The following is a 22,024-nucleotide window of genomic DNA, read 5'->3' as shown; positions in this document are numbered from 1 at the left end:
TAAAGATCCCATTGAAGATTTGTCCTTAGCTGCTATTCACTTTTATTGCACGTAAAATTAACACAATCCTCCATTAAATTAATCCAGGAATTATTATTATATTGTTACACAGAAGACATTGTGTCCGTAGAGCACAATAATGCTGTTTTTGCAACGCAGTGGCACAGGTCATGAGGCCACTCAGCAGTGAAATTAAATCAGCTTCACGTTAATGTGGCCTTTGTGAGCTTCCAGAGGAACAAGACAGAACCGGTTTCACCTTAAACTCGTGAACTACAGTCCCTGCTTACAGGAATTTGCTTCACCCTGAAGTAAGCAGCAGCAGTAGTTTAACATTCCTGGAAATATGGGCAACACTACACAGTATTTCACCAACGAATGGATTCAAGGATCAATAACACTCTGTACGCACTAAGGCGGTGAGACTGCTGGTAGTAAGCACGGAGCTCATTAGCTTAGTGTGATTATCAGGAAAGGAGAAAGATGTTTGGTTCAGTCCAAATGTGAAGAAATGATTATCAAATGCATTGAGGACACCGATTTTGATGCTGCTGCTGAATTCCGATTGTGGAAAGATTAAACAAAAGAAGGCCAATTTGAAAGAAACAAAAACAAAACAGATTTGCAAATGAGGATGGAAGCTATTAACACTAAAAGCCCTGCTATTATGTCTTCTTATAGCTCCACTACTACTACAACTACTATTACCTCCCCCGCCCCCCCCACCCCCACCCCTCAACCACGCACAAGGACAAAATTTAAAATCAAGGCAGCAAACAGTGTGACGGGAGCTATTGCACATCTGCCACGAGGAAACACTGACAGAGCCGGAGTGAGGCATTTGAAGGACAAAGAATTAAAAAATGAAAACAAAAGATGAAATAATTGACCACCCGGGTAAAATACTAAGGCCTTTAAATAAAAATGAAAACAAAGATAAAATAATTAAACACTTGGGTAAAATATTCAAATGAGACATAATATTAAAAAAAATTACAATAGTGATAATAACATATTGGTTAAAGAAAGGACTCTGTGTAAATATACTACTACTAATACTGCTGTTACACTATTACTATTACAACTGCTAAAACTACTATAATTAGTGCTCTTACAATACATCTTAAGAAAAATATTTGCATTAGTTATTAAACACATAAGAGCTCCAGAAGAAAAAAATAAGAGTTCCAGATAAAACTAGAACACAAATGAAAGACAGGCGAGGAAGAAAAAGTTCTAAGAAACTAATAAAACACTATAAAAACTTAGGTGAAGATAAAAAATAAGTAACTACATAAGTGGAGATAATAAAGTAAAGGAAGGACAATAAGAGGACAATGTTAGAGACATTAAAAAACACACACACACACACACACACACACACACACACACACACACACACACACACACACACACACACACACACACACACACACACACACACACACACACACACACACACACACACACACACACACACACACACACACAGGAAACCATAAAAACTGGTGTCAAGAGATGATTTAAAGGACAGCTCATAAATGCAAACGTAGCCGTGATGATGAATGGCTGACTCACCGTATAAGTTTCACCTTGGCCCCGAATGCTGATGTCCTGCGTCGAGTTCAAATTAAAAACACTTGTTTCAAATGAAAAGCATTTCATTCAGAGGCTAGTCATCCCCTTGGGTGGAACTGTGAATACATGCATAAATGTGAACGTATCCAAAGAGACATTTTAAATACACACACGCACACACACACACACACACACACACACACACACACACACACACACACACACACACACACACACACACACACACACACACACACACACACACACACACACACACACACACACACACACACACACACACACACACACACACAGGTTGTTATATAGTCTATGAGTGCGTGCAGGCCGCTCATCTGGAGCCACCAATATACATCTTATTTGTTCTGCCATCTTGCAACATCAAAGTTTTTTGTTTTTTTTCACAGCTCCTGAAGTGCAGCACTTTCCCCTCTTGTGCTCACTGTATAAAACTACTTCACAGACCAGTGCATTAACTATTGTGAGTGCACGCAGATGTGAGAGTGCTTCGGCGAAGAAAGCAGTGAAAGGATACTTGTAGTCCAGATGGTGCCACAGGCCTTGTGTTGTGTCTGGCCTCCCTGTATCAACCTGTAGACCATGAGAGAACCAGTGTTACCCGTTGACACATAAAGACCCTCTGAGTTGGCCGTGAGTGCTGCCTGATGGAAATGCTGAAAACCTGCACCCCTGCATGGTCAGCGGGGCCATATCCAATGACCTCTGCTTGTACAAGTGGGACCTCAGACCTTGTGCTGATATTGGAAAATCCTGTTCCCAAATACCGAATCATCCCCAGAGATCCATCCCCGCCTCAGTAAGAACATGCCCCCAGCTGTCTCTGTCTGGACCCGCACCCTGGGCCAAGTTACATTGGAGTCATTTCCATAAGAAAGAGTCCTGCAGCTCAGCTTGGTCCCTCCACTGGGATCTTCCTCCAGCTTTACCTTCCACACTGTCTATGATTCTTCTGACTGAAGGATATGCTCAAACCCTGATCCAGCTAGTCTGGCGCTCACGGGGAAACACCTACGAACATGGAGACAAAGCAGGTCGACTTCTGACTCACTAACTGAAGGCTAAAAGAGCCTCGAGTCACATTGCTCAAATACGAGATCAGTCAGGTTCTATAACCTCCGACCCAAACAAAATAAATAATGTTTTCAAATTATTTTACTCAAACCTTTATACTTCCGAATTTGCCGAGGGTGAGGACAATCTGTCACAATTCTTTAATGGCTTGGATGTGCCAAAAATCTCCCCAACAGATAAGCAAAGGCTCTGGTATGTAGTCCTCTACCCATAACTCCCTCCCAATTCTCATCTAACCCTGTTGTCAATGCAACTTTGAAAATCTGAGCCCAGATCCGACGCTACTGCCGGTGGCTTTCTTTGCCCCAGTTGGCTCCTATCTGTAATAACCATTTATTTTTACCCGCCAGAATCGACCGCAGATTTAAATTCTTGGAAAAAAATGGACTCCACACTCTACGCAATCTATTTGTTAATAACCTGTTTGAGAGCTTAGACCACCTATGCAAAACTGGTACGCTCACAAAGTCTGACTTTTTCCGATATTTCCAGCTTCGCAACTTTGTAAAAACTCACTCTCCTCAATTTCCTCAAATCCCCCACCCTAGTAGTGTTGACCTACTACTGGAGGCACGTAGCTTGCTAAAGGGACATATCTCCTATTTTTACAATCTCCTGTTGACAAAGGATGAACCCGCTCTTGACAAAATCAGGACAGGTTGGCAGGAGGAACTGCAGAACGTCTTTTCGGACGAGTTCTGGAATGAAGCCTTGAAAGGGGTCAATTCTTCTTCCAGTTGTGCTAGACTTAGCCTCATACAATTTAAGGTGCTCCATAGGCTGCATTACAGTAAAGAAAAACTCTCCAGATTTTATCCAGACAAAGTCAAAGACAGACGTGACAGATGTGCGCAGGCCCCTATGTAACTTGACACACATGTTCTGGTCATGCCCAAAACTGACTCACTTCTGGGAGAAATTCTTCGAGGCTATCTCAGAGGTCCTACAGACTAACATAGCCCCCCTGCCCTCATGTGGCAATATTTGGTAGACCTCCAGATAGAATTTCCATAACAAAAAAACAAAGGACAGTCATAGCTTTCACCTCATTGATCGCGCGTAGAAAGATCCTCCTTCTATGGAAGGCCCCTTTGCCTCCCTCGTTTAAATATTGGCTGAAGGATATCATGTCTTTCCTCAAACTGGAAAATTTTTTATTTACATTGAGAGGGTCTTCCAACAAATTCTACCTAACTTGGAGACCACTTATTGACTATGTGGACGGTCTTCCCGCCACAATGTTCTCTGGGGGGACTGCATAGTGTTGCTCCTCCTCCGCTTGTCTGCCACACGGTCACACTGGGATCCCTTCTGCTTTCAATTTGAATGTAGATGTGAGCACAGGGTTTTCGAGCTTCCAATAAGTATGTAGTTCACTTTATTCTTACTTATTTTTAATGTTCTTCCTTTTTTTGTTCTTGTTTTTTGTTTTTTTGTTCTTGACTGAGAGAACTGAGGTCGGTTTGGGTGATGGGGTTGAGAGAAAATGATACTTTCAGAATATACATCTCTTTGGTGCACACTATTGTACTATGTTCTATTGTTCGCTGTTTTGCACATTTGTATTGCACAATTTTGTATTTCAATAATAATAAAAAAGTTGAAACGTAACAATTCGGGAGCCGAATCTCAGAGGAAAACAAACTCTTTTACGCATTCATTTTATTTCAATGGTCTGGAAACAACGCAGTGAGTCTTCAAAGTCTAAAATTGTGCTAAAAAAAGGAAATACCCAAATTAACATTGCATGTATTTCTTTTTCCCGATTTGAGTACAGTCCGACCCAACCATTAGTAAAAATTACAATGAATAAATTGGCCGTGGGTTTGTTGCTCTTTAGTCCATAAACAAATGAGGAAGTTATTGTCTTCACAATTATTGTGCCACCGAGAACTTATAATCATGAACACAGCCACGAATGGCAGCGTGAAGCTTGTCTGACCGTCAGGGCATCAACATTAGTTTACCTTTATAACAACTCCCTGCTGCTGTTTGTTGCTTATCTCTGCCGTTATCTTGCTCCCTGTTGTTGTCATTCATGTAAGATTTTACTTTTTTTTTTTTCAATAAAATCTGATTGCAGAAACCCTGATCCACTGCTAGCAAGCAGGTCAATTAAGATGAAAGAGAGGAGCTGCTGGAGTGGGTGATGATAGGGTGGAACGGTTGTGTGTGGGTAGATCTGCCTGCACAAAAAACCAAAATACAACCTGGATGCTCAGAAAGCCTCCGTTCTGACTGGGATATGGTGCAGACCATCATTTAGGAGGAAGCAATACTTCTATTTCCTTCCCCAGTGCTTTGATGCCATGTGATGTTTCAGTAAACAACCGGCGAGAGATTAAAGGGTCGAGGCCCATTATGTGTCAGAGGGAGAGGATGTCAGGATACACTTTAAATCCTTCCAAAGTACAGTATGTGTAAAAATGATAGATGTTGATAAATCCCGGTCATGTGCAGCTGCCACCCAGTGAAAACATAAAAAAAAAAATGCATCACAGGGCACACAGGGCACACAGAGAGCGAGAGAGAGAGTCACACATACACTCACATACAGGTAATTTAGAGGCACCAAACACACAACATTTTCGCCATAAGGCCAGAGTGCCAAAAACCATATAAGCAGGCGGCCAACATTTTTCAATCAACTTCTTATTGTTTCACATCAAAGTTTAATGTCCTCTGGCAGACACGTTTCAATGTGAAAACGTATTTCACCAAAAAGAAAATCCTAGTCTCACAGATTTTACTGATGCTATTTCATCATGTGAGCAGTTTCACCCTGCATAGCAGTGGTAACAGCTGCCGTGCAAGGTGCTCACATGAAATTGAAAGCAACTTTGGGATCAAAGCTCTGACGCTGGAATCGGATGAAACCTACTAAACCAGCTGTGCCATAAGAACTTTGAGCTACACAATGCAATCATTGTCTGTAATGCATCAATATGCTGTGGTAATGGGATTGATGTGCAGTACCCGCAGTTTAAAAAAAAACACCCCAAAAAACCATGGCTCACATCCTTGGCAACAAGAAACGGCAGCTTTTATTTTTAACATAAATAATGTTTTATGGTGCTCTTTTTTTCACAGATGACTTTGCAATATGTGTGATAAGTCCAGTTATTTATGATTTCAGTAGACAGCCCTACGCACTTTTTGTTTTTTTCCGCACTGTTGAACAGAGATTGTGTTTTGTCTGCAGACGTCTGGCTCGAAGACGACGGGAAAATTCTATAAAAAGATTTTAATGAACTACCACAGCAAACAATTCTGAATAAAATTATAGCATGTAGGTAAGAAAAGGCAAAGGCCCACAGCATCAAATCGTCTTTTTAATAGTGAGAGTACAGTGCTTTTACCTCAAAAGACAGGTCCTGTGGACTTTCATCTTCATCCACCCCCACTCTGCAGCAAAAGAAAATAGGTACAGTCAAACTCTGACTTGATATAATGAAACTATAAAGAGAGATAGACAAATCCCGAGGGTTTTACCCTCCAATACATGTGAGGCTTTATCTGTTTGAACAGCCAGTCTAGTACTGCGTGTAACTTTGCAAAGAAGGTGAAAGTCGGAGTACAACACAGCTCGGTTTGAACATGACCTTTCAAACGGCTTCATCAAAATCAGCCTCGTCTTCCACGTCACACAAAGAAAATGTCATCTGGGTAAACCTTTGATAAATGACAAGCGGCGCCGCAATCATGCTTGATTTCCGACGTGGCTGCTGTTATTATCCCATCAAGGTGTGGACCCCACTTTATTACAACGGGGCTGGAAGAGAGGCCTCGCAGCTGCTCACTGTGAATTAAAATAAAGGCTGTACGAGTGAGCTTAGTGAGCCACTTCATCAGGAGGGAAGAGTGCGTGTGTGTGTGTGTGTGTGTGTGTGTCTGAATCAGCACTGCATTGTGTCAGTGCGATAACTCACAATTTGCTGCATTGTCTTCAGTCCCCAGAGGTAGTAAGTACCAAGGTATTTTTTGCCATATTTGAGTAGATTTCACTTTTACTCCCAGCATTTCAACTCGAATTTCAGTACTTTATTGTATTTACATTCTTAAAACTCTTTGTTTTAACGTCAACGAGGACGATTCAGAATTCATAGCAGTTGTGCACAGTGAAAGTGCAGAAGAAGAGGAACTGGATAACTTGCTCAAAAGTCAATAGTCATGAGTTGATAAATATTGAAGTACAATATCAATATTTGGAATGCATGTGTATGTAAAAACATGGATATCGGTTCACTTTAGTAAAGAAGTTGAACTCGTGCTTTCACTTTTGCCAAAGTCTTTAATCGGCACTGAAGTGAAGAATGTGAGTACCATTCCCATTTCTGTCAGTCACATGTGAACAATTCCAGCTATTTCATCCAAACTCATTTACAGTTTTCCAATACCGTCAGCACATCGGGCTGTAAAACAACTCAGGAGCGTAAAAGGAGGTTGAGAGCGAGATGGCTGACGAGGCTCGTTCCAACAGGTCAGCAGGTACCTCTAATAGCCGAGCATTACTGCTGAGGACATTTTGAGATAGTCCACTGTCATCACAGTGTACTCGATATGTGTGTGTGTGTGTGTGTGTTTGTGTGTGTGTGTGTGTGTGTGTTTATGTGTGCCTTTTGAATGTGCAGAAACCAAAATCTTTTACTGCGAGCTCTCTGCAAAAAAACACAACAGAGAGATTTCATCAGAGCATTAGTGTGCAGCGACTACTTAAGGTTGGACAGATTGAGAATTTTCCGCCTTCCCTCCACAGTCGGTGTTTGTCTCGACTGTGCCTCAGTTGCTCTCCCTCTCAGATAATTTCTCCTCCTGATATTACTCCTTAAATCCTCACTTTAGTCCTTGGTTTTGTACACAGACCAGTGAAAGCAATTGCACTGTGCCGCACGAATCCGACGGCGTGAAACCCTCAGAAAAGAAAACAGTCCGGACATGACTGCACTTGTCAATTCAGTGTCGGATCTTATTGCTGGTTGTGACTCAACCCAACAAACATGTCGCAGTGCAATTTCGGTTATTTTACACCTTCCATCCCTGTCCTTTATTTACTCAATCCAGCTCAATCTTATAAGCATAAATCTTTATTTATATTCTTTCAGTCAGTTCCGTAAGCTACTAGTATTCTCCCCTCTCTTTTTGCAGCCAACTCCAATCACCAACACTATTTGTTAATTTGCACCCCCCCCCTTTTTTTTTTATCTCCCCAATATCCATTTTATTCCCTCGGATCACTCTTCATCACCTCCCACCTCTTCTTAATTCTGTTTGTTCTCTCTTACCACCTTCTTCCAGCTTCACTCTTTATTTCCTGCCCACTACATGGATCTATTCCTGTAAGCAGACCCGCGGAAGCGGCACCGAGCTTGGAATTGTGCAGAAATTTCACAGGAACGGTGGCGAAGTGTAGCGCGGGATGCGTCTCGGCTACATTATGCAACGGTTCTGGTCGTGGTGCAAAGTACTGTGGGAGAGCCTCTCGGACTGGGCAGGCTGTGACAGGCACTAACGGCCTGCGCTGCGAGTGACGCATCGCCTTCAGCTGGTGGGATGCATTCCACGGCGACAAGCTGTGTCACCAGGCGAAGCCGATAGAAAGAGGAAAGAGCAGGAGGAGGTGTGACGAGACGAAAAGGAACGCGACGCCGAGAGGGTAAAAATGGGGTGAAGAAATGAAGCCTAAAAGAAAGACAGGTTCCAGTTTCCCCGAGTGTGATGGAAGATAATCTAAAGTGATACGACAGCGATAAAAACGAGTCGGCGCTGTGTTTGTGAATGTGCGCCAGAGCAGGAAGGAGAGACAGACAACGTGTATTTGAAAGACGAACTCAGAGACGGGACAAGGCAGACACAAAAGAGAATAGAACAGAGTGGCGGGCTCTATCAGTGAGCAACAAAGAGATAACAAGGCAGGCGAGGGAGTGTTTGTGAGTAGGACGACAGTCTGCTTCATGTCTTGGGGAAAATATTTTGCTGTCAGCTGGTGTCCTTGTGCCGCGTTTCCCTTTAAATTGAGGCGACCCCCGTGGGCCGTTAACCTTATCTCCAATGCGCTGGCCTTCAATAAAGACAAATCACGTCAAAACCAATCCAGCACCTGTGGGTTCAGACGAAAAGAAATCTGTGAATAAGTGAAAGTGGGAGGCCACAAACACACAGTGGGAGAGGAAAGAAAGTGCAATGGAAGAGAAAAGTCGGTCAGTTTGTGCATAAACGGATATGGATGACAGGAACTTAGAGGCAGGTGAGTCATACCGACGTAATGAGCCTTTAGTTTGCAGGAGCATGTGACGCTCTCATGGCCCAGTTTGCCTTGACACAGTACATGAGGTGGAGTTTCCTTATTTGGAAAGAAATCACATCCCATGCAATCAAATTACGTTAAGTAGAAATACAGAAGAGAGTAACTGATACCAAGACTTGTTTAAAAAAAACTACCGTGAATGGTAGGAGTTTCTAATTTTGCTCATATTTTGCAGTATATTGAAAGGAAACGTTTGTAATTTTTGGTTAGCAGAGGTCACTCAGCTATCATATCACAGGTCAGGCCCAACTGTGATCTCACTGGATTCAATGTTGCTCTAGAACGTAAATACATTAGACATTGCTGCTCTACATCTACGTCATGCGAGTTCGGGACGCGGGGAGCTGCAGCCGATTCCGGCTGAAATGAAAACGGACAACTGGCAGGTCGACGGGTCCTTGCAGGGATGACGCAGAGAAATAGAAAATCAATCTCAAGTCACCACTTGACTCAACATGCTTGCACTTGCATTGTGGAGGGAAGACAGAATACCCAGTGAAAATCAACACGTGCACAGTAAGAACATGCAAACAGATTCAGTTCCATCTCCGTCAGAATAACTCCTGCGTGAACAAAGCACTTTAGATTGTGTTTTCACTGAGAATTCATCATTCTATGGGGCATTTCTTAAAGTTGTGCTTTTTTTTTTGTGCTATTTTTTTTTTCCCTTCAACACCAGAAGAAAAGAAGCAAGGTTTACACACCAAAATCGCGGCAGCGCCCACCCACGCACACCTATGAACACTTCCTTAAAAAAAAGTTCATATTTCCACAATGCTTTGTAGAAAGGAGGAAGCGCAAAAGAGCTTGGCCTTGAGCAACAACACAGTGTGTGTGTGTGTGTGTGTGTGTGTGTGTGTGTGTGTGTGTGTGTGTGTGTGTGTGTGTGTGTGTGTGTGTGTGTGTGTGTGTGTGTGTGTGTGTGTGTGTGTGCAAACACACGCGTGGCTATGTCTGTGCAGCTTTGTTATCAAACCAGTTGACAGTCGTGGGCTGATAAAGCTGAGCTTGCTGTGCAGCAGACGAAAGGAAGCTGAAGTCTCAGGAGAGGACATAGTGACATCCAATAAACTACTTTGCACATATGGTTAATTTATAATCGAGCTTGATGCCTTGGAGAATGTTTTACAGGTAGAACATAACTTCTTGCATTTTCTCATCCACAGACAGAAATTTTCCAAAAGGATGTAATCAGCGGCACGAGTTAATAAACACGGATTAGATTCTTTCTGAGGTGAAAGAGTGGAGTCGCTGTGCTCCACAAGGGACGGTAAATTAAGTTACAGCAGGCTTCTCCTCTGCAATGCTCATTTGATGTGCCGTTTCCTTCTCTTGCTGCTCAGAGTGAGAAACAGGCTGAGAAAAATCAAAATAGGTGGAGCACGGAGAAATAAAAAAACAAAGAGAGTCAGACTCTCCCAGGGACTGCGCCTTCTCTGTAACTTTGAGTTCGGACGAGACGAAAGCAGTAAGTCGTCGTTCCAGTTTCCCGTTTGCAAATCCCATTCCGTTGTCCTTCTCACCAGGGACACACTGAAACGGCTGCAAACACTCTGCGAAAAGAGACCAGAGCCAGCCCCAGTGACACCATGCAAAACACATTCAGAACACCGTGCACAGGTTTCGGCACCGTCACTGAAAATCTCCCGTCTCTGAAGACAGTCTTTCACGTCTCTGTCTTATCCTGTTGAAAATGAAATCTGGACTGATCAGTCAGTTCTGATTGAATTGTGCAATGGACAATAAACACCTTCCAAAGAGGTAATACAACAATATGACGAAGAGAAATTGCACAATGAGTGTACAGCTCTAATTACCATGTCCCATAGCGTGCAATGCAAGCTAAACACTGATAGCAAGTTAATCGTGTGCATTTACATCAAATAAAGACTCTATAACGCAAACAAGACATCATCAAGTAGTTAAAGCACAACCAAATCAATCTGAGAAAAAGTATGTGATCATTTTTAGGAGTTTCTTTACCCACTCATCCAGGTTAAGTTAGCTTGAGTTAATCCCAGTTGACTGTACACACTGGACCGACGTCACACACAGGGACAGTCACTCCCAACATGGTTGCATTGTTAAAAGAAAAAGAAACTGCAGCACAAAATCAGATTTGTGCAGCAAGAGAATGAACTGTTGAGACAGAAATTTAACTGAAAGATGTCTAATAAAAAAATCTTAGAAATATAAGATCCATTTTTTTTTTAGTATTCCAATCATTTGTGTTAGTAATGAAAAACCCTAACTCCAATTCCAACTGAGATTTCTACGAGTCTTTATTCACCAACATTTCAACTCTGACAGCATAGCAAAACATCCATATCAGCCGAAGTGGTCAATCTGTTTGTCGCTGCCGCAGTTCTACCTCCGCAGATAAACAGATCAGAAGTTGTGGTGTGCAATATGAAACCACTCGCGCTTCGCTCAAAACACCATCTGCATGATGGAGTGCAGATGCCGTGAGAAAGTGGAAACAACTTCTCCCACACAGGTTGCATTCTCACGACCTCAGCTGTGCAGCGCGACTGATGTGCACAACTGACCAGATTCTTCACAGTATTATCATTACGCTACATAGGACAGCAGATTATGTGACTCACTTGGGCAAAACTTTCTAAAAACACAGTGATTTCAAATATATAAACATCACAATAGTTACACAAATAACACCAGTAAAAGAATTGTAGTCGTTACGGGTGGTATATTATTCTTATGTGTATCTGTTTTTATTTGCAGTTTGCAAAATATGTGCTCAAGAAAGAATTCTTGAATGCTAAATGTGTTGTAGCTCCTTTACATACGATTGTGTCTATGTTAATGTTAACATGCATGTGCACGTGCAAATACTTACAAATTTGAAAGGCAGTACGGAAATAAAAAAATAACTTAAAACCATTGCAAAAGTATTTATACCCCTTGAATTATTCCACATTTTGTCACATTAAACCAACATAAAGAGCCACATAATTAAGAAGCGGAAGGAAAATGATGCATGATTCTGATCCCCCTAAGTAAAACATAGATTTGTTTTTTTTAATTCAGTTCACATAAGTGTGTATCTCTGCAATAGACATTGTCATGCATTCGATGTGCAGAATGCGACATTGCTCAGTGTTATTGCTCTGCAGGGGATAAGCAGAGTGGATAATACGATGCGAGATCAGCGTCAATTTCACAATATCTCTTGCAAAGAAAAAAAAAAGCATTTCATAAATGTCCATGTCTCGGTCTTTAAAATGTAGGTCAAGTGACAAAAGCCTAGAATAAGAATCACACTCTCTCTGCAGCTTTAACCTGAATTTGACATCACTTGAATCAGTGTAAAAATACAAGTGGCAGAAAAGGGAGCATATGTGTTTTAGCAGTGACACTCGCGGGCTTTGCAAAGTATTTATGCATGCGCACGGTTTAATTGCCTCACAGAAAGTCTTTTGATGGATAGCTCATCCAACATGTTTTTATCAGTTTCGGCCGTACAGCACACTGATGAACAATCAACCATTCAGCAGATGTCCAAAAATCGTGATGTCATTGCTCTTGTTTGAATAAATGTGGCCAGAAATAACTCAAACTATAAAATTCTAATTTGGATATTGCATCTCTCCATGGCTTCAAACAAACAAACCTTGTTGACACCATCAGCGTGTTGACATTTTAACTGTTCTGCAGTCTGCTTTGGATTCTAGCAATTGAGCTATTATGGTTTCCATCTAACAACCTTATACCCCTAGTTGGAACCACTGGTTTAATTTGGTCATTAACTTGTCCGAAAAGGGTGAATGAATGTCAAAAAAGACCACAATGAGCCAATGAAAAGATAAATTCCGCTCACATTCAGACGCTCTGCACCATCAGTCCAAATGTGGTATAATCTGATAATATGTGCACTTGTGGAATAGCTTGACAATGTGAAAATAGATACTAAATAGAGATGCTTTCCTGGAGAGAGATACGATTAGAGGATCAATAGCACTCCAATGTTTGCACACTAAATATAATAGAACCACAGTCAGCAGTCAGCCTATATTTGTTTAGTGAGTGTAAAAAAGAGGGAAACAGCTACCACTGCAGTGACTGAGGGTAACAAAATCTACTTAGCAGAAGCCCTGAAAGTCACAAATTAACACATAATATCCAACTTATTTACACTGCGCAATAACTGAAGTGTAAAAAGATCTGTTTTCTTTCGTAGTAGTACACACACACCTGATATGCAATTTATGTGCAATTAAATTCCAGCAAGGTACTTTATAAAAGTGTATTCCGCCGAGGTGGCGATGTCCGGGCCCGATGGCCTCGGGCCCCGGGGTGTCGCTACAGGTCCCCCCACAACAGTTCCGGCCACACCCAGTGGACAAACCACACACACAAAAAAAGAAAGTGTATTCCATAAGAAGAAAACTATCGTCATCATCACATAATCCCTTTTTAAAAAAAAAAAAAATCAAGATTCAGTAGTTCGATACAGTATGTACAAATACAAACACTTACACATAAAAAAGAAATCTGATCTGAATATCAGTCTCACTTGAACTCGCCCCTTCATTTTCTCACAAGTGTCGACGGCCTTATATAAAGACATCTCCTCACCACGGAGGCTGACAGCCATCAGTGTTTCAAACAGAGTGAAAAGCAGGACGGGAGCCTTTAAGCGTTTCAGCCAGCTGAATCGTGGCGGGTAGCCAAGGACAGTTGGGAACAGAAGAGGCTGTGGGAGCCAAAGATATTATTATCACACAAATTTCATTTTCCTCCTCGCCGTTCACTGTTCACCTGGACGTCTCGGCGTGACACAGGGAAACAGTTTAGTCAGTCTGGTGGATTTCGGAGGATAATATTTTACATCCAGATAGATAACACATTAAGTGAGCATTACATTTCCTTGAACGCACTTTCTCGGTGTTTCCAGAGGGACAATCAGTGTTGTTAGTTGTCAGCTGTAAAGCTTATTATAAGAGAAGTCCATGCAGTTTTTACATCCTCAGATGTTGACACTTGATCATAAGCAAGAAGACTTAATGGCCGTGTTAAGGTGTAAACTGTACTCAAGGATGTGCTTCTCACGCTCTAATGGGGCCAGTCAGGCTATTGCTGACTTGCTCAAAAAACCTCAACATGTTTACTGGCCGCTAATGACTGAGAACGCGTTGGACTGATAATGCCATCATTTCCTGTTGCTGAAGGGAGAAACTGCAAAATCCTAATGAAAGGCCGTGGTCAGTAAAAACGGACCAATCAAACACAAATGAGTTAATCTTTCAATAAGCGGACGACTAATCGACTGGCATTTTCCTGCGAGTCTTGTTTAGCTGCCAGATCATTCATAACTGTGAGCCAGAACAAATCCTTTAGCACGGCCTTATTTCCCCTTTCCGTCCTTCTTTTCTTACTCTTGCCAAGACGAGCTCAAGGATATGAGATCAAATGTCTCCTTTCTGATAACGCGGGTGAATTTCTTTCATGGCGGGCTCTGGGGGACGTCTTGAAGCCTCTGTTTGGCTGTCACACATTGGACGGTGCTTTCCCCATGTTGTGGAGGATCAAGGGTTATGTCTGCTCGCACCAGGTAAATATATCGGGAGAAGCTCAGAGAAAGAAGGCAGTGGCGTGGAGAGACGAAGAAGTTTTACAAACAGTTTTTAGGGTTATATTTGGCACTGTAGCGGCCTGCTGTGGGGATGGCTGAACAAAATTCCTCACTCCATGAATATTTTCTATGACAAATTGACCATTGATTCTTTGAAAAAACACGTCATCTGAAGCCTAACGGAGATTATTGAACCTTGGCTGGATTGTTTAAACCGGAGGGCAGTGTAGTGTGGCGGTTAGCACATAAACACGGTTTGATTGTGGGCTTTGGAAAGATTCTGTGCAAATATTGCATGTTCCCCCTTTGCGTGGATGGGTTGTCTCCCGTTACCACAGTTCCCTCCCACAGCGCCCACACACAATGGGTGTGGTTGCTGGTCTCTGTATTTTCCCTGTGATGGACTGGTGACTTGTCCTAGCAGCCAGCTGTGCTGAACATCAGTCAAATATGTCTCAGAAATGTCAGGCATCATCATAGCACTGTGTCACACCTCCTTCCTCAATCCACGCTGAGCTGATACACCATTGCTCATAGAGATGCACAGATGCCCGCGTTTCTCCTGCATGTGTGGACCGTGATAGTTGGCTTTGGGGTTTGACAAGTATATTATCAGCCGACTGTCTTCCAAATTCTCGCTCGCCTGCTGCCTCAGCGTCTCCTCCCTTTTTCTTGTACCTTCTTCACAATGCCGCCGCTGCAGCCGTGGGGGAGATTGTTCTCTATATGTAGGTGCTGATGAAATTTTGAGGGCAAGTGGTGAATTATTTAAGAGGGAGGATTATGAAAGCAGGTTCTTGGCGTGCTGCTTGAGGGTATGAATCGATATGAGCCCTCCGAAACCCCCCCCCCCCCCCCCCCCCCCCTTCTTTTTCTCTCCCCTCAAACCAGAGACTCTCTGAACAGAGGTCCAGACACGGCCACGGGAAAGGGCAGGCTGGACAGCCAGACGCACTGTGCCTGTCTGAGTGAGAGGCTCGATGAAATACAGCGCATGAGAGAACCAGCAGGAAAATGGAGGGATTGTTTATCTGTACGTGTGTGAGACGTACAAAAAGGGTCTAATTCAGACTGACCACATCCAGCGGAACAGATGGGCCACTCTTGGCCTGCCAAGTCTATTCTTCTTTTCCTCTGCCGAGCGGCGGGGGTCGAACAGTCAGTGGGACTGGAAAACAGACAAGCGGCTCCTGTGCACAGATGCAGAGCACATCAATGTAAAATCTCCGTGCTCTGTACCAGTTAGTTTCTTCGATGAAGATTTGATTGCATGGGCATGATTTGTGCAGTGCAAATGCTCGGGGGCTTTCAAACCCGAATAAATGACCGAGTTCTTTCACTCCGTCTCTCATTTCACTTGATTGTCTCTTAGTAAGTTATACTGCAATCTGCATCCGTTTCACTCCCTGTCTTCACTCCCTCTCACACACATGCCTACACCTCCATCCTCCCTGTACGTGTGCTCATTCCGCTAAACCATTAAATTTGTCTCTCTTTCTCATCTGTGCATTGGGAGTCCATGTTTGGCCACTGCTGTTGTTCTCTCTCTCTGTCGCTCTCTGTTTTGCCAATGATTTCCCGACTCAAGAACAAGCAATTGGGACCAAACGGAGGATGGATTTCACAGCATCGACCAAACAGCAAATGGACAGGTTTCAGCCTTGTGGCAGACTTAACATTCAGAGCAGAGTGTGACACCCTTCGAGAGGCAGACAGAGATCATAAAAAGGCTCAAAGGGATGACACAGTGTTACGTTAGCAGATATCACAGTTTGCAAGTGCCTTTAAAATACTCAGAGAAGAAAAACAAAGAGTGCTGAATTAAATGTCAACCTTGTAGACATTGGCTCCCCCCCACCCCCCCACACACAAATCGACAAAACGTCAAAACACACATCACAATTACGAGCTAAACTGCCTGATATGAATTGCATTTATCGGTTCAATTTGTTTTTTAATCCATATTTAGCAGAACCAGAGGCATGACTGGAGAGAAAGTGCCAGACAGTCTGTGCAACACTTTGATTCTGAAGTGAAATGATCCAGCAACTGTCAGATGGGTGGCTATGAAGTATTCGACTCACATTAATGACTCTCAGAGATTGACTCCTACTGACTTTTCCTCCAGTGCCACCTGGAGGCTGATGCTTTTGGATCAGAGTGACAGATCATGACAACTGTTAGAGGGATGACTTTAAATTTCCCTCGGGATAAATTGAACAACTTCTTTGCTTCTCATCAAGAGACAATATCAGGCCAGAATTCACATTCATCAAACTCTCTGGACAACAACCAAATGTCACATTGGGATGGGGTGTAAAATGTCAATGGAACGCATGCAATCATCATAAAGTTGTATTTTATTCCCAGTATTATTAAAACAAGAAATTCTCCTCCAGCAGTTTCTTTCATTTGTGTCGCTGACTTTTTCCAGTCTTTTGCTGCCATCAAATTCAAAGTGTGTCTTTTTCTTTCTTTCAGCAAATTGTCAAATCTCTTACTTTTAACATTTGATATGTTGTTTACCCTGGCCTACGTCAAAACTACAACAGCATTTAAAGATCATCCATCTATTATAAATTACAGAATGAGCCAACTTGGGGTTGCCGGTGCTGGAAAAAACAGAAGAAAACAAAGAGATGAGACAATCACTCACTCATGTTCACACCCATTAATGTCAGGATCATGTTTTTGGACTGTGAGAGGAAACCGGACTACTAGGAGAAAACCCACGTCTGCAAAACATGCGTTAGACAACATTTCGCTAAATATGACCATCCCCATTACTCTGCAAAAGTACAGCAATTCACCGAAGTTTTGAGAACTTCTGATGTCAAACAAATGTTTTTGTATGAGGTCGTGCTCCACTTTGGCAGATATGACAAAAATTCCGGCCATAATCATCTCTAGCGTTTCGTGACCCTCTTATGCTGAATTCCACATTCCACATACTGAGTAAAATATTTTCATAATTGGTCTGAAGATGAAAATTGAAAAATGAACATGTTTTTTTTCTTCCCTCCCTTCCTGCAGATTTTTTTTTTTTTTTATCTCCATCCCTCTCTCCAATGTTCTTTGTGCTAATTCTTCAAGAGGCAGACGGTTCAAATTATAGAGGGCTAAAAATAATGGCTCTATAAATAAGAGGTGCCCACTGAGAGTGATTGAGAGGTGAGGTCGCTAGGCAGCTGGGGAAGCTGGGGAAGCTGAATTCATTAGCACTCTCTGCCTTCCAAAAGAGTGGCCCCCACAACTCTCCCACACAAACCAACTGCACAGCCTCCTTGTAAACAACACAGTGAATGATGCAGCATCAGGGATCCAGACTGATTTGAACGCTGTCTCTTATTTCTGCGGCTCTCTGCAGCGTTGCAAAAAAAGTTTCACCCCATCAGTATCATCCATCAACCCTCATTATCACTTTTCCCGTTCCTTCAGAGCAGGCCATGCAGTCCAACATTCTTGAAGCATTGTTCACCCAGTGGAAACATGTGTGTGAGCATGTGCATTTGCATTTGTGCATGCGTGAGGGAGCGTGCGGCAAAGGCACCCCTTGTCTGTTTTATTATTCATACTCATGTGTGGATCCTCTTTCAGCCCACAGACACCTGCCAGAGATACACACAGCACATACTGATGTTCGGGCTGTATTTTCCTACTCGCCTCTCTCCATCTGTGCTGCGTAACTGAGAACTCTTTAAACAATAAACTAATCAATGGACTGCTTTGCCTGTCCGATTTGCATATTATAAACGTGCAAAACTTTTGTGCGTCTGTTGTTAAAGTGCCTATCTGCAGTCGCACGCTCATGGATCGAGACGCACACGGAGACACAAGTGGCCACTTTTATTGCTCCGATGGTCTTTCTAATGGCCCTCCTCCTCCTTCTCCATATTGACGTCATATCCATTAGGCCGTGCCTCTGGGCCTTTTTAGTGGAGGCTGGAGCACAGGACTCATATGTACAAGTCCTTCGCTCAGAGTCAATCTCCACCTGATAAACTTGCCGTATTGGCTGACCTGACAGATGCGGTTACAACAGCAATCTGTTCGGTCTCTCCGCACGCCGCCATGACTATCTATCCACGCGGCGAGAGGGAACTCATTGAACTGTGTGTCAGCCGAGAAAACGGTGTGTTAACAGTAGCACATACGCTCTCTCCATGAGCTCAGGCCCTCACCTGTTTATTTGCGGCACACACAGACTGACAAACACGCACGCACGCACACACACACACACACGCGCGCGCACACACACACTCAACTATCAACACTCGTTAATAGTCGAGCTAAGAGAAGCCTGGCCGTATCTGGTGCCACAAAGCGTAACCCCGACAGGCTAATGTGAAGAGATAATGTTTCACGTCTGATCAGCGTCGGAATCATAATTCTGTGGCTTCTCTAAGCTGCCATCTCTCTTATTATGCGCCCAACAGCAACATCCTCAATTAGGCTCCCGTGCACCCAGGGAGCTAGCCTTTTTGCAGACCCCGAATATAGCACTGAAGTCTCATCAACACCCGACAATGTTACACGCTGCACTGACTGACTCTTTTCCCCTTCATGAATTTAGAATGAGTGTGAAGTACACGGGCAACTTCAGCCGTAGCAAAACAGAGGAAGCTCAAGTGGTGACAATGCTGTTCTGCACAGAGATGGCGAATGACAGCTCGGGGTCAAGTTGATTGGGAGCTGAGAGGACCCCCCCCCCCCCCCCCCCACCCCCACCCCCCCCACCCCCCCACCCCCACAGCAGAGAAAAGAGCCATCTGAAATGTTGAATTGAAGCTTGGTTCTTGGACACTCAGGAGACATAATCAATGGTTGGTGCGGCTGGCTGAACTTGCAGGGCTCCACTGTGACTTAGTGCTGCACATCTAAACCCCGTCGCCAACTGGAGCCCGGCTCAACGTAATGAGAAATGAGACCGCAAGAGAGAAAAAATCAAGCGAGTAAGAGCAGGAGAAGTGGAGAAGTGAGAAGAGGGAGAAAGAAAGGGATGACGAACTGCAGGTTGTTTTGATAAATAAGAGTGACAGAGTGTTCTGGGAGCAGCGTTACAGCTCCGATCCATCACCGCATCATCTGGGTACATTAATACTGAATGTGTTCTGTAGACATAAAACAGTTCAGTGTATGAACCAGACAGATGCATTTTGTTTGATAAATTGGACCAATATACAGAAAGTTACCTGATCCATTAAACCGGTCGCAGACAAGAGAAAATACTGTTCTCATTTTTAGGGGGCTGTTGGATAAAAAACAACAACAATAATCTGTGAATCACATTAAAAAATATGTTACTTTTTAATTCTTTAGAGGCCACTCCTTGGGATACTTTAAAAATGTTTTAATTTAGTAGCTATATGAGATCAGAATAGAAAATAAACAGAAATATATACCATTCAAATTTGATTTAAATGTGACCAAAACAAACATATTTTCTGTATTGAAAATATAAAAAAGATAGTAGTCAGGAGACCTGATGGTGGTTAGTTCCTGAATCCTGCAGTGTGAAAGGGTGCTTAGAAGCCTATGTCTCATGAGCGATTGCGAGCTATACGACCTTGTCTCATGCTTAGGGAATGAGACCCGTGTGATATCTTCATGAAGTGTTCTGGGGCTCAAAGGCAATGAGCCTCTAATCTTAACTGAGAGTTCTGAGCGAATACAATAACATCCAAAGGTCGGAAAAATAGAATACGTATGCATTTATCAATATATTTCCATTACACACAACATGTCCAGCATTAATGTAACAAACTTATGATCATTAGTTTTAGTTACAGAAATAACTTCAGAAATGTGTCTTTTTCCTGATAAAGTTTAAAAGTAGGAACATTCAAAGTCATCCCTTGGTGTAAATTTGTTCCATAATTTGCACTCCTGTATTTTCCCATTTTCCTTTGCTATCAGCGTGACTTGGACAAGATAAAAAAGTTTAGCGGTGACAGAAAAGTCAGGATTTCAGCTTCTCCCTCCCCGTCTCTTCCTCTCTCTCGTTGTTATTGTCTCCTTTTGTTATCAGACAGGGCAAAACCCTTTGCAGGAGTCATTCATCTTAGCGGCTCTTTCACACGGCTTCCATCTGATTAGCTTGACGTCGCTTTATTACGTCGGGGGAAGTTCTTGTCTGAGTGCACGGGTATATTTAGGTGACTTTCCTCTTTCCTTCAGTTTTGTAAGTATGTGTGTAAGATTTTTACACATCATTTTCAGTCCTCGGAAAATGAAATGACCTAATCAATCCAAATTCGGTTATTTATGCAGATGTGTTTTTAGACCCTGCAAAATCAGATAAACAAAACAGTTCCTCCGGAAAATATTGTAACTCATCACAAGCACTTCTCTGTTTAATGACACTTGTAATAAGTAAAATCATTTGCCAGTTAAACAGACCTAGAACCAAAAAAGGGTCCGAAAATAGGTTGAATAAGTCTTTTTTAAAACTGCTATTGAAGCTTTAGTTATGAAAACAAGCAGATGGATGTCAAAGGCACAGATAAAGTGGATGGGGAGGTGGGGGTGGGCTGATAAGAGGTCAGTGGGGCATGAAGGAGAGTAAGTGACATGAGAGACATGCTTTTCCACCCGTCCATCTGTCCACTCAAAACAAACAGGCCAGTCATTAGCCAGACTCCAGCTGTTCCGTCTTAGCTTCCAAGTTTCAAATACTGCTCATTTACATGACGCGCTCGACGCACACGCTGGCAGACGCACCGACAATCGCGGTGAAGCGCCGAGAGCGAGGCCTCCCATCTCGACAACGCGAGCTGCCCTCAGTAATCCTCCCGAAACATTTTGAAATGACATCATCTCGCAAAGCCGGGAATGGGAAATGGGCATGTACGTGAGCTGTTTACTCCTCTCATATTCCTTGTCAGCCAGTCTCGCTCCAAGTACAATGCAAATTACTCCACGGACTCAGAGTTGGCATGGCTGTCACTTTAAATGTTACTGTCAGCAAGCTAACATGCTCCCAGTAACAACAAACATACTGATGTTCAGCAGATAATGTTCACCGTGTTTCCCATCTTGGATTAATGTCGCCAACGTCTCAGCTTTCGGATAAAGAGCGCCACGGAATTGAATCTTGAAACTGTGGGTGGAAGTAATGAATTACAAACACTCACATTACTAGAATTGAGAAATATTTTTGGGTCAGGCCTTTAACCCCCACCTACTCACACATGCTGGCCACATAATCCATTTCTGCAACCCTGAAAGTAGGACTTTGGCTCCGAGTAAAATTCGCAAGTGATACACCCTCGATTTGAATTATTTCTGAAGTTCCTGAATATCTTGATATCCAACAAGTTTATGCCTTGTGTCTACATTTCATCATCACAGTGTATTATATATACTTTATTGTGTTTAATAATTGCTAAAGAAATTAAAATTTTACAGCAAAGAGGAATCGAAAGCCTGACAATACAATT

At 42.8% G+C, this 22,024-nt stretch overlaps 1 protein-coding gene across 1 annotated transcript in view; it reads right to left on the bottom strand.

Moving 5' to 3' along the window:
- Positions 1-22,024, bottom strand: part of LOC308125572 (sodium/hydrogen exchanger 9-like) — a 68,052-nt gene that overhangs the window by 5,574 nt on the left and 40,454 nt on the right. The window contains exons 13-14 of the mRNA XM_080489433.1: positions 6,048-6,093; positions 2,132-2,187 (exon numbers count right to left, since the gene is read on the bottom strand). Coding sequence (XP_080345559.1) covers positions 2,132-2,187; positions 6,048-6,093 — 102 coding nt within the window. The remainder of the gene's footprint in view (positions 1-2,131; positions 2,188-6,047; positions 6,094-22,024) is intronic.

Source organism: Lipophrys pholis (genome assembly GCF_963383615.2).
Source record: "Lipophrys pholis genome assembly, chromosome: 20".
Classification (NCBI taxonomy): Eukaryota; Metazoa; Chordata; class Actinopteri; order Blenniiformes; family Blenniidae; genus Lipophrys; species Lipophrys pholis.
Note: the sequence above shows the minus strand (reverse complement) of the source record. Positions and strands in the feature narration are given on the sequence as shown.